The 13,953-nt window shown below is 36.0% G+C and overlaps 1 protein-coding gene across 1 annotated transcript; it reads right to left on the reverse strand.

Moving 5' to 3' along the window:
• Nucleotides 1–828: 828 nt before the first annotated feature.
• GCK72_020562 (uncharacterized protein) lies at nucleotides 829–5,920 on the reverse strand (the record flags this gene model as incomplete). Its single annotated transcript, XM_053733653.1, has 4 exons — nucleotides 829–1,088; nucleotides 1,766–2,381; nucleotides 2,430–2,501; nucleotides 5,789–5,920. The coding sequence occupies 4 exons, from the start codon at nucleotides 5,918–5,920 to the stop codon at nucleotides 829–831; spliced, it is 1,080 nt and encodes a 359-aa protein (XP_053582566.1).
• Between the last annotated feature and the right edge of the window lie 8,033 nt (nucleotides 5,921–13,953).

Below are 13,953 nucleotides of genomic sequence, written 5' to 3' on the forward strand. Positions count from 1 at the left end.
TAAAATAAAACAGAATCAACCTGTTTCTTTAATCCAAGTTTTTACCAATTGAATCCTGGAAAATATTTTGAATTAGTAGTGAAATAAACATTGCAGATGTTTTTCGACTCAACATTCCACGTATTGCTGTTGTACCTTCTTGCCATTTTACAGTATTGGCCATAAAGAATGCGACACTTGCTGTTTTAGTTTAAAAATGGTGAACTTTGTGAGTGTGGGACGGCCGTTTGATCTTTGCGGAATTACACTACCGGCCAAAAAGGTATCATATTTTGCCTTTTTCAGATGAAAATGCCCAACTTTGAGATTCTGTCATAATAAAACTAACTGTCCGATAAAACAACTTTTTATGGGCTCGAACATACCAAGAATAGAACTCTATTTTTGTGTTTGACAAATTTTTTGTACGGGCACATCCTAAGGAGTTACAGGTAGTCAATGTAAGCAACTTAAAAATTTCTCTTTTTAGCACTGAAAACGGCAAAAATGTCAAAAAAATGTTTGACGCTTGATAACTTCTTGGGATGTGCCCGTACAAAAAAGTGATTAACCACAAAAATAGAGCTCTAAACTCAAAAAAACAATCAATATTGTGGGACTATCAGGAAGGAGAGTTCATAAGAATATTAAGCTCCCCAAAAAATGTATTGTAATTATTTTTGAAGTCTGTATATATAGATCATAAACGCTTGTAAAATAAAGTTTTTGTGACTTTTTAACATTGAGGAGGATTCCATTTATTGAAAATCAGGGAAGAACACACGAAGTCAGATGATTCAAATGTATCGAACGTAATATTTAAATACATGTTCATGGACTATTCGAAATTCATTTCAATAAAAAGTCGATTGCGCCCTTGAACATGTCTCTCCACTTCATACCGGGTTTATAGATTTGGAAAATTAGAGTGACATTACTTGTGTCTTGACGAGTTTTTGAGATAACATGGCAGATGGATAACAAATCATTGAAACGAGAAGGTGCATTGTGTTGATAAGTCATTTGACAATATTTCAGCAGGAGGGAAGAATACATTTTTTGATGACAGTTCAATAGTAGAAGACCGGTTTCAGACATGTTCGGAACATCTGAAATCCAATCAAACAAGAACTGAAGTATATATCGTGAAAGCTAAAGGAGGACTAAAGTATTTTATTTCAGATTCTGATACTTCAGAAAATTCTAAGCAACTTTCGCCATTGGAGCATATTTTAAAAATTGCTCTAAACACTAAATTCACTTTTTCCCGGCTCTATTGAGCGTTCGTGAAAGAGTTTTCCCACGCGAATTTCTTCCACCGTGTAGTCCTCTCGGACAAAATTATTTCTCAACTTCTCGTTTCCTCGCTTTTTTTCAACAAAATCTAGTGTTTTTTCTTATTTTTTACGACATTAATCGAAAAAAAAACATGAAATTTTGTTGAAGCGAGGAAACGAGGAATCGAAAAATAATTTTGTCCGAGAGGACTACACGGTGGAAGAATTTCGCGCGAGAAAACTCTTCCACGGAGGCTCCTTTTGAGCCGGGAAAACGGGAATTTAGATCGTTTAGAGCGATTTTTAGCATGTGCTCTCCAATGATGAAAGTTGCTTAGAATTTAATGAAGTATCAGAATCTGAAAAAAAAAAGACTTCCTCTTTAAACTATTCTACTATAACATTTTCAGAAAACAAAACAACAAAAGCTAACATACCCGGATTGCATATGAAAATGATATTCAGAAGCAGAAATTCTTCTTGTGTTATCCTTAATTCACTCAATTTACCGATCATTCGACATTTGATTCCAAGCTCTAATCGTGGAAAATGTATGGGAATAATATCAATATCAGTTGGGAATATATCAATTCCTTCTGGAAATGTGATAAATCCCATTTTATGAGAATAGCAATGCATTGCCGTCGAAAATATAGCACAATTCAGATAAGAACTTTTGAGAAATGCCTTTGAATCAGATGACGTCATCATTTTCACAAAATCCAATTTCTTCAAGTAATCGAAAGTCGAAGTATGAGTCATAAACGCATAATCATAGGAATTAAATCGAGTATCCAATGATTTCGGTTTGAATTGGATAGGTTCAGTATCAGTAACTTCTTCAAAAGATATATTTTTGAACGGTGCTTCATAGTTCTCAAGAATATTTCTTTTCTCAATTTCCAGTTGATGCAATATGGGGATTATATCGAAAAATCGAATTTTCTCTTGATTTTCGATCATTCCTGCTCGAATACATTGTTGAAAACGACATGATTTACAATCGTAATAGAAGATTTCATCAGCATTTTTGTAACAGATCTCATTGTTTTCACACTCTCTCAACGGAGTTCGAAATGTTTTTACTCGACGGAAAAACATTTTGCAAGCGTTGCAACAAGGAACCTGAAAATAAAATATTTACATTCGGAAGTTATGAATCTCTAGACTTACTCCATAATTGAATAATCTTGAAGGTTTATAGCAGATATGACAAGTTTTCTGATTTTCATCCATCGCGAAGTGCTAAGAGAAATTCAGTGATATAATCGCCAAGATGATCTAGTTGGTCCGGCCGAGAACCAAAATAACAAACCCTTTCAAAATAATATAATGTGTACTTAAATGGAAAACTGCAAAGAACAAGATTGAACCTTGATTCATAAAGGACGTAATGATTCATGTTTTCCAAGTATTATATCTCAATTCGTTTTCTCATAGAGATCAAAGAGATTGTGAAGAAATGTCGGGGGATATAACATGGAAAGATTAAGCATGCGGAAAAAGTCGTCTAGAAGTTAGAAGTAGAATTTCTGCTCCAAGGTTTTGCAAAGGCAGTGAATTTTTGACACAGTTTGACACTCTTGACTACATGAATCCGTTTTTTGTTATTCGAAGAATTTATCGATGAAAGAGATAGTGAGAAGTGGAATAGACAGAGGAAATAAGTATTAGTTGATGCGTTTTTTTTTTCAGTTTTCGTCAATGAACTACATCAGTTTCCGTTATGAAAAAAAGGAAAAAAATAATTATGAAAAATTATTCAGATAGGGACACGATAAGCTTGTCCTGACTAATATGTTATTAACATCAAATACAAGCCGAAATTTCCCCCGGCCACCAAAGTTCAAAAAACATTTAAAAATTCAAATTTTTAACAACATGTTTCAGAACTGGCCATAATTTTTTTGATTTCGTCCCGGTCCGTGACAAGTCTGCAAAAAATTTTCTTGGAATGATAAAATCGAGTTCTGCCTCGAGTTAAAAAAAAACAAAACAAACCCAAGTCAGAATGTGGGAAAGCAAACTAGATTTATGTTCTGTTGGCTAGATTTGTTAATGTTCATTCATTTTTTCTTATTCAACAATAAAGATTTTTTTTCAAAAAAAAGAAACAAAACAGAAAGACAGAAGGTAGAGAAGAAGTTTGAAAGAATCGTTGGTACAGAAAAAATAGGAACAGAAAAAGAGAAATTCGCCGGTGATAATAAGGGGGGAAAAAGGGAAAGAAAGCAGGGGAAATTAAACCGGATATTCTGAAAAATTGAAAATTCTTAGAAGTTGGTAGAAAATTGAAATAGAGAAAAGAGTGGATATTGAAAAGAGGTGAGAAGAAAATAAGAAGGGAATAGGATCCGCCCACTATCTCTTGGGTGGAATCGTAGTGGGATTAATTAGGTAAAGAGTCCTCATCATCAGTTTTTTATTGCTGGTTCTCCCATTCCTGACTCCAACTCCGTTCGTGATCTTGGCCTGCTTGTTGAACCTGATCTCAAGTTCCGGGCTCATATTAATCGTACAGTGGCTCTAGCCCGACTTCGTTCCTCTCAGATCTTAAAATCTTTCAAGTCAAATAATCCAGCTTTCTACTCATTCCTTTTTAAAACTTACGTTCTTCCTATCCTTGAGTATTGTTCTGTTATTTTCTGTTTGTCCCCCACATCTCATCTCTCTAGACTTCTTGAATCCACCCTTAGAGTATACTCTAGAATAACGCTCCAGCGCTGTAACATCTCTTTCTCTTCTTACTCGCAACGCTTGGAACTCCTCTCAATGCACTCCATTAGACACCGCAGACTCAAATCCCAATTACTCCTACTTTACAAATTCATTGCTGGCGCATCTCACTTCCCCTTCCTTAATACCATTGTCAGATTGTCTGATTCTCCCAGAAGGCCCATGGCTCTTATCTATCTCTCCCCCCTATCTGATAACTTTTTCTCTTTCACCATTCCGTATTGGAATGCCATAACCTACAATGTAAATACTTTTCTTTCCCCCTCTCAATTTGCTATTCTACTTGATTCCTCTATAACCCGGTTCTAATATTTCTTCCTCCTTTCCTGTTGTTTAAACGAACAGTTTCTTAATTTATTCTCTGTCCCTGCCTCCAATTGCCTACTTCCTTTATTTACCATTGATCTCATCTCCATAACATTGCTCGCCCCCGTTTTAGTCTTTCAAATTGTCTTTCCCCATGTCATCATTATTTATTTGTTGATTACATAGATTTTTCCTCTTTTTTACTTGAAACTGTCTCGTGAGGGACATGTTCAAGTCTTCTGTGAATTTTTATAGCCATTTTGTCGTGAAAAAAATAAAAATAAATATCGGAATGAGATGGGCAGTCGGTCAGAGCAGATGGGAACGCGGCTAACATGGGAATGACCCAGGGTGTAACGCTGGGATTCCTTAGATTTTTTGGGAAATAATAGCCCTTACCCCAACTAGAACAAAATAAAAATCTTACGTGCCCCTTTTGAGTTTCCAGAGAATGGCAGACACAATTCCATGTTTTCGAATTTTTCGAGTTGAGTCTCTTCGAGACATCGTAACGCGGTCAATTCAAGAGCAATCTTTTCAAACTAAAGTGTAATCGCAAGATATAGACCAAGGCTTTATAAAAGGTTACAGACTCAAGTTTCCAGCTGTGACTCCCGAATTACTATAAATGAAAATGTGAAAATTTGCACTTCTCATGAAATCAGAAAGTGATCATTTTCGAAAAAATGTATTTGGGAGACCATGTCTATCTGATTGCCAGTGACAAATAAGGTATATATACGTATTTCAAATATGCTCACCTACGTGCGGTACGGCACGGTGCGGCACCTACGGTACGTGCGGTTTTTTTCCACTGCAGAGTTGATCGTTCGTTTCGAACAAATGGTATAATGATATTTTAGATTAATTAAGTTTTTAAAGTATTGTGATAGCCGTCTAAGACAAAAAACTGAGAATTCACCAAAACGCGCTGAGTTTATTTTTAAGGAATTGACGTATACATGAAAATGGACTAAAAAATTGAAAAAATGAAAATAAGTCTCTGGAATGAAAGGCGAGCCATATATTTGAATTTCGTATATATACCTTATTTGTCACTTGCAATCAGATAGACATAGTCTCCCAAATATCCCAAATACGTTTTTTCGAAAATAATCACTTTCTGATTTCATGAGAAGTGCAAATTTTCACATTTTTATTTATATTAATTCGGGAGTCACAGCTGGAAACATGAGTCTGTTACCTTTTATAAAGCCTTGGTCTATATCTTGCGATTACACTTTAGTTTGAAAAGATTGCTCTTGAATTGACCGCGTTACGATGTCTCGAAGAGACTCAACTCGAAAAATTCGAAAACATGGAATTGTGTCTGCCATTCTCTGGAAACTCAAAAGGGGCACGTAAGATTTTTATTTTGTTCTAGTTGGGGTAAGGGCTTTCATTTCCCAAAATATCTAAGAAATCCCAGCGTTACACCCTGGGTCATTCCCATGTAAGTGAAATTATTTAATTATCAATTAATTACTTACCGGCTGGATAAGCAAGTCAATCAATGCGTACACCAACTCGAACCCCGTCATGAATGCCATCAGATACTTGTAAGATCCCATAGTCTTTGGAGACTTTGTGGAAATTAGGAATGTTAGTAAACTGTTAGTCATAAATGATATAATAACGAGAATATTTTGAATTATCATGGTCATAATGAAGCAGTTTTTGAAATAAGGAATGAAAAAAGTGTAGCTATATAGTGGTCGGTGAATAACAAGAAACGGTTCTTCTGATTGATTGTTTTTCATAAATTCTTTATTTTTCATAATGTTATCGTATTCGCAGCTACAAAATAATAGAATAGTCTAGGTGTTATGACTAGTAAAGATATCATCAATAAAATTGGGTGTCTCTGTTTCGCGTCTGTCAAGTCTCGGTCTTGCTACTGTCTCGTGGCTCCGCGACATTTCAGAACTGCGATCTCTCGCAACTACACCGCTTTTGCATATTTGTGTCAATTGAAAATGTTGAGTGTACCAAAGAGCCTATAACAATTGAATAGATGACAAATGTGTTTGACCGGTTTTTAAATGGAACCAGGTTAGATTGATGCTATTTCTCCAAAATGTCACGGAGCCCGTCTCGTCTCGTATAGGTCTCGTCGAAAAACTGTTCTCAACTCAATGATGACAAAAACAGGCATGACGTGAACTGATAAGAAACTGACCATCACGGTTACACTGATAACACATGCTGCCAATTATTCTATTTGTATTCTTATTCTACTGACCTTCGATTTCTCTTCTTTTCTTGTTTGTAAAGAAAAGTTTTGTTGTTTTATAGAAAAATGCCTTATCCGTCCTTCATCGTGGATGCATTCACCACAACACGCTTCGCTGGAAATCCAGCTGCTGTTTGCTTGATTCCGGAGGTGGGTTTTTCATCAATGTATCGTACCGAGACGTTCTGAAAATGGAACGTTTTGAAACCAGGACATTTTTTTCGCTCTATTGACAAGCGTGGTACACATTGTCGTAGCGGTGAACTTTCGATCTTTCTGTGCATACCGGCGGTGAACATTAGAATTTATATAGTAAGTGGATTGAAATAATGATTTGTAAGCAATTTTTCTAGGAAATAAATCAATTTTTCGCCAAATTCTCACAAAATTGTTAATGTGTGGATGGTCGGAATAGTACAAATTTCAGAGAAAGAGAAGCGAGAAAGAACAAAGAAGCGATGGAAGAAGGAAGAGAGAAGCGACGAAGGAAGCTGAAGGTTTATTTTCTTACAATATAAGACAGGCCAAATTTCAAAATTTCGAAATTTGAAATGAAATTAACGCGTTCAATGGTGAAAACGTGATTCTCTCACAGAAAACTTCAAATCACGTGTTTTCTAACTTCTTTTTCAACTGGTGTCTGGGCTCCAAAATCAAAATCAAAATCTGTTTTGCAGTTTCCGAAAAGGGATATCAGAGCTGTACGGAAGTAAAGACGGAAGTAAAGACGGATATAACACTGAAAAGAAATAATCATTGACAGTATGAAACTGACGGTAATAAGACTAAGCTAATTTGGCGTATTGAAAGTATAACTACTCTTTGAAGATCATAAAAATCCCAACATGTTTCGGCCTCCCTTTCCTCGCCGTGTGCTATTATTGATTTTTCTCTCCAATGGCGTTCAATCGTCCTGCTACCAAACGGAAGCAGACTTCTTCTGATGAGGATTCTCCTCGACAATTTGTACCATACGATGCCTACAAAGTTCTTTATGATCGAGTTGCTGCCCTCACCGCACTTTCCTTCCCCCCACAATTGTTTTTATGCCATTCACCTTATTTGTTCTCTTTTTTTACTTGAGACCATCTCGTGAGGGACATGTTTCAAGTCTTCTTTGTATCTTATAGTCTTTTATCCCATGAATTAAATAAATATAAATATAAATGTTACTTTTCTGGTATCAGTAGGCCTGAAAAGTCTCCACTTCCAACATCCGTGTGCCGATTTCAGCTACTTTTTCAGGTCCACTGATACGAGATAAGTAAAATGTTGGAATTTTTAATGCTCAAAAGGTACTTTCAACACAACTAATGGACGTTGTCTTAATGCCGTCGGTTTAATACTGTCATGATAATGAAAGCTACTTTTTTACAGCTCTTGTGGATCACATCCATATTATGTGTTCGATTTACAAACATACTCAATTTGATACGGGGTAAACGATGATATTGAATTTGAAAATTAATTTTCCCTTTGAATTTTTTGTTGCGGTCCCAATACCAGTATGGCACTGTTTTTCCAACGGTTGAGATTATTATCAAAATCTTTTTATTTCTCAATCTTGATTTATAAAAACCCAATTTTCCAATGAGCAGACAGAAGAAAAATAAGAAAGAATTTAATCTCCTTACCTGTTAATGCTGTTTATGCTGTGTCCTAGGAAAAATGAATAATATATTTTTTCAACCAACTAAGAGTTACTTCCTCCTGTTCACCATAACAATCAACTAGATACTTTTGTTTTTCAAGACCTGATTTTGTTCTGAAAATTTAGTTCCAGAGAGCAATGGCACCGAGAGATTTTGACCCGATTCCAGTTCCCTACCAAAAAATCCGAGGTGTCCCATTTTATATGAATTTCGAATATAAATTAAATTGGGTCACACCCATGACTATCACTGATCTACTATTGAATATTATCGGCACTTTGATTTTCATTCAAATCCCTATATTTTATTTCAAAAATAAACAGAAAATCAAGAATATCGGATTGCGACTCGACGTTTTCCAATCATTTTTGCTGATGCAAACCTGGAGTATTTGGATGCTAATCGGAGAATTTTTAATGTTCAAAATTCCATTTACTGGAATGATTACAAACTATTGTGCCAATAATAATCCGCAAATTCTGCTGAGATTCACTGTATTTTTCTTTTATTGTGCACATTATTCCTCTCAATTGTTTACATTATTGTTTTGCGCACTGAGAGTTGCTATTTTGTATTCTAATTCTAATAAAGAAAAGATGAAAGTGAGTATTCTACTCACCGTCGCTGAATTCTAAATACATTCTAATAACTTAAAATTCAGTTATTCTACTACCTCATACCACCGTTTATCTTTTTTTCCTTTTCTCGCAAGTGTACCTCATTTGTTAACCGAAGGAAGCTGTCTACAAATGGAACAACCGTTTACATTTGGGGCGATTATAATAGTTTCGAAATTTTTTGATGATAACGTAGTAAGATATGAAAAATGTTACTATTCTAAGATGCAGAATAATTTGTTACAGGAACTGTGTGCATTCGCTAGTTTTGTTTTTACCGCGGCTGTGACTTTTACTATAATTGGGTTGAATATTGCAATGTTTTTTAAAATAAGGAAACGGAAGATGTCGTGAGTTATTAATTTTGTTATAGTAAACTTTCGAATCGGGGAATTGAGTCGACTTTTTGGACTTTTTGCTATTCAGCTCGACAGTTTGATGTTACAAGCCAGTCCTGGTCGGTCCGGTTTGCATGTCCGATTTATAGACCAATATTTTACTTAATATATTTTAAGATCGCTTGGTCAATCCCAATCCACTCAGAATAAAAAAGCGTCAAGAACACTGACTGGAACTATGATAATTATGTTGACTCCCTTAATTGTTTATCTATTTGTATTGGTTAGTTATTCGAAACTATTCAAAAGAAATCATCTAAAAGATAACGTTTAGGCTTTAGAAGTCATACCTAGCGACTATTTCGTCCATATTTTGTACATCGGTGATATCGTTGGCGACATTCGTGTTCACACCGTCTCCTGCTATTTTTATTTCACACATCCGGTTTTTAAGAAACACGGGATGATAAGGAAGATAACTGTGACGCAGAAAGTGACGAGTCAATCAAGACATTTTTGACACTATTTGGGAATAAATGAGTATTTTAATAAAATGACTCCGTGTACAAGACAAGTCAAAGCTTGGATAGTTGCACATGCTCAATCAAGTTCTACATCGGACACATGTCTCATTGAAACTGATTATGAAAAGATATACTCTCCACGTGTTCGTACGCGGAAGCGTGGTCAGTATTGCTCTTTCGGAGTTGCGAGTATATAATCGAAGTAAGCCGTCGGAGGTCGAACTTCAGAATGCGAAGACTCTAGAAGTATACTATGACTTGCGAGAGCCACGTATCCAAAGGCGGATTCCAGAGAAATGTGAAGGCAGGTATCAACTACTTAGACGAGCACTTCCCAACGATCCGTAGGATATTTTGGCAGATATTCGAGAAACAGATGAAAAACAAGAAGATGAAAAACAAACATAACTTTCAAACACTGTATGCAAACTGCTTTATCACACATGATAAAACACAGATTTGTGTTTTTATTCGTTTTATAGCCAGAAAATGTAGAAAATCTAGGAAAATTTGGAATTAAAATTTTTAAGTGAAAAAAAATTGAACATTTATTTTCTCTAAAATTGTAATTTCTTGATTATGGCTTGCAGATGAACTCAAAACACGTTTTTGGTACATGTTTCGGCAGATTTAAGTGATTTTTTGATGAAGGTTTTTCCGAGGGCGCCACTTTTGACTTCTGGAGCTCTGGCACGATGCTTAGGGTTTCAGAAACCAATTCAACATAATTTGTTGTTTATCTGATTAATTTCCATCGTTTTGACATCAAAAACTCGAAAATTTCAAGAGAAATTTTTTTTTCGAATTTTCAAATCAAGGTCAGGAAAAATCGATTATCGATAAAATTAAAAATGTTTATTTTTTCAAAAAACTTATTTTCTTATTGCTGAAAGTTTCAGCTATCTGAAAAAAGTCATTCAGAAAGTTTGTAGAATTTGAGTCTGAAAAAGAGAGATTTTATAATTAGGGACCGCAATGAACGTGGGCGAAGTTATTCATTTTCTTCTCTTGGGACGTCATGGGGAGATTATCAGAATGTTTGACGGTGTGCCCTGAGAGCCCAGAACGCTAAAACAGAATGAAAACTTTTGACCCCTATGTAATCGAGTACGTAGAATTCAATGAACACACTTTCGTTTCACCCGAATGCTTAGTTTCCTCAGAAAACTAAAAAAACTTTTTGCTTTTTTCAGAAAAATGTCACGTTTAGGATGTTCTAGGTTGAACACGCATCATTTTTTGACAGTTTCTAATAGTTCTGGACATACTCTAATAGGTTTTGAAAGAAAATTCGATTTTCGTGCTGTCGAATTTTTTTGGGAGCCACCTGAACTGCGAGGCATCACATCAAAAAACTTTCTGTGATAACATATCTATTTTCTGACGTATTCTTTTTGGACATCTCTTCAGGTACCTGGGCTCAAAATTTTGAAGCTCATTGATTCGTAAAATGTGATTTTTTCGATGTCGAAAGACAACAGATTCAAAAAGAAAATCAGTTTTCCGGGCAGTTCAGGTTAAAGGAGGTCAAACACGCATCATTTCTTGACGGATTCAGATTCTACGCAAAATTTCGATCTCGATCCACTTGGGAACAAAAAATTTCGTGCTGTCGAATTTAAGATATTTGATGTTTTATCTCGAAATATGCTTAATATCCTTCAAAAAAATCTCTTGAATTTTAAAAAATCACGTCAAAAATATATTTTCCTATTATCAGCGTCACTTTTGTGTTCGTTTAGTTCAGTGGATAACACGCGGGGGTTTTAATCAAACAGTTTCTGGTTCGAACTTTCCCAAATTTTGCAAAAATTTGACTGACTGAACGTGAAAATAGAAAATATTTTTTGCGTGGTCAGGAAAACGAAAGAATTCCCCAAGAGAATTCAGTAGAAACCATGGCTGACTAAAAGGTCCTGTAACTTCGGAGAGTGTGAATATTTTCGGAAAAAAATTTGGGAATGTACTTCCATTTACCTGAAGAACAGGCCTGGATGGAAATTGTTATGAAAAAATGAGTTTGATAAAAATGTTGCGGTCTCTATTTATAATTGTGCTTTTTCGGAACGAGCGGCTCAGCTTAGAAGCGCCGCAGGCGCTGTAAAACTGATTGTGAGAGGGGAAAAGGGGAATGGAAAGGACGGAGAGAGGCATGTGAACATCTCCACGCACGGATGGACAGACAGACATGAGGGGGGAGGGGAGGAGGGGAAGGGTAGGCAGTAAAAAGGGATCTGTAGTGTGGCTGGAGGTTAAGTTATCATTTATTGGAAGATAAAATAAGATGCTCACCTCTGGGCTTTTATACTAAGCATAGAGGCGGAGCTTACCATTACAAAGATTAAAAGAAGATAGATGATGATTCAACCAGACGGTGAACCATCAAAGAGCGGAAAGATGAAAGGGTCAAGACAAAGAAATTGTAACTATGACTCTTTCATCAAGCAAAAAGATACAATTCTGTAGGAATTGTATACTCCCGGCTCAGCGAATGAGAAGAGAGATAGAGAGTTTGAGGACGTTAACATCAAAATGATGGAAGAAAGAGGATCTAGAAATGTACAGTAAGGAAACGATTCAAGTTTAGATCAGCGGCGTTTGTTGAATAATGTCGTTCGTTTGCAAACTTGTTTGGCTGTCATTGGTAACTTGTCCTTTGATTTCTGCTCGACCCTTCAGCTGGTCCTACCAATATTCTTGAAGCACTTGATGATCCTGTCTGATATAAATTTCTCCGGAGAGAGGCTCCCGGCGTCCAAAGAGTTTATGCGAAGAACGAGTTCAGCGTTTGGAACAGGTTCTGTTGGTGGTTGAGGTGCACTAGTTCTGCTGTGGGAACTTAGTGCGCGATCCTTAGATCTTGAGTTTGACCGATCCATTGTTTTGGTATCTGGTCGTGTACCAGTTTCACTGGGTTTTTGGCGTTCCTTGAGACTGGACTGGGACTTGTCCGGTCAGTGAACTTTGTTGCTCGATGATGGAAGAATCCGTATTGTTCTGTCCATTTGAGCGGATTGTTGTTCGAATGAACAACGAGAGTTGGCGTCTTCTTGATCTTCCTTGCCAATTCAAACTGCGCTTCGATGAATTGGTTCCACTACTCTGTTATTTTTCCTCGCGTCGGATGCGTCATGTGGCTCGATCGTTGATCCAATCGATTGTGAGAAAAACGCGTTGTTTTTAACACAAATCCTGTGATGCGATGCGAACAGAAATAGTAGAAACTCCTCCAGCCGCACAAGCCTGCCACGCGGGACTTCCAGCCTCCACCTTCCAAAGAGAATTTGGTCGATGTACCATAAAAAGGGATCTGTAGTGTGGCTGGAGGTTAAGTTATCATTTATTGGAAGATAAAATAAGGTGCTCACCTCTGGGCTTTTATACTAAGCATAGAGGCGGAGCTTACCATTACAAATATTAAAAGAAGATAGATGATGATTCAACCAGACGGTGAACCATCAAAGAGCGGAAAGATGAAAGGGTCAAGACAAAGAAATTGTAACTATGACTCTTTCATCAAGCAAAAAGATACAATTCTGTAGGAATTGTATAGGCAGCATACAGTAGCGAGCATAAGTGAGCACCCTTTCATACTTTCCTTTGTAATTCTGCTGAATCGAGTCCGTTTTGCATAAACTTTTTTTTGAAATGCAGCCAAAAAATTCAGCAATACAAATATATGTTTTTTTTGTAAAAATTTCCGTGACTGATTTTTCCGATAATCGATTTTTCCTGATCTTGATTTCAAAATTCAAAAAAAAGCTTTTTATTTTCCTCTTGGAGTTATTCAGTTTTTTGTTTCAAAATGTTGGAAAACATTCAAATAAACAAAAAATTAAGTTGAATAAACTTTTTGGACCCTCAGCATCGTGTTAGAGCTCCAGAAGTCAAAAGGATTGCTCTCTGGAAATTCTTCATAACTCATCATGAGATGCTCCAAACTAGCCGAAACATGTACCAAAAGATGTGTATTGAGTTTTTCTATAAGCTAATATCAAAATATTACAATTAAAAAAAAATAATTTTTCAAATTTTTTTCACTCAAAAATTATTTTGTTCCCGATTTTTGTAATTTTTCGATATTTTCTGACTATAAAACGAACAAGGATTACACATCTGTGTTATTATGTTCCAAATAGTATTTCGTATAGAGTTTTTGGCTCTTTATGATTTAACGGGGGTTTTAAGAATTAACGGGGGTTTTAAAAATAGACGGGGGTTTTAAGAATAGACGGGGGTTTTAAGAATAAACGGGGGTTTTCAGAATAAACGGGGGTTTTCGACAAGTTCT

This window comes from Caenorhabditis remanei, chromosome V (genome assembly GCF_010183535.1).
Source record: "Caenorhabditis remanei strain PX506 chromosome V, whole genome shotgun sequence".
Lineage (NCBI taxonomy): Eukaryota > Metazoa > Nematoda > Chromadorea > Rhabditida > Rhabditidae > Caenorhabditis > Caenorhabditis remanei.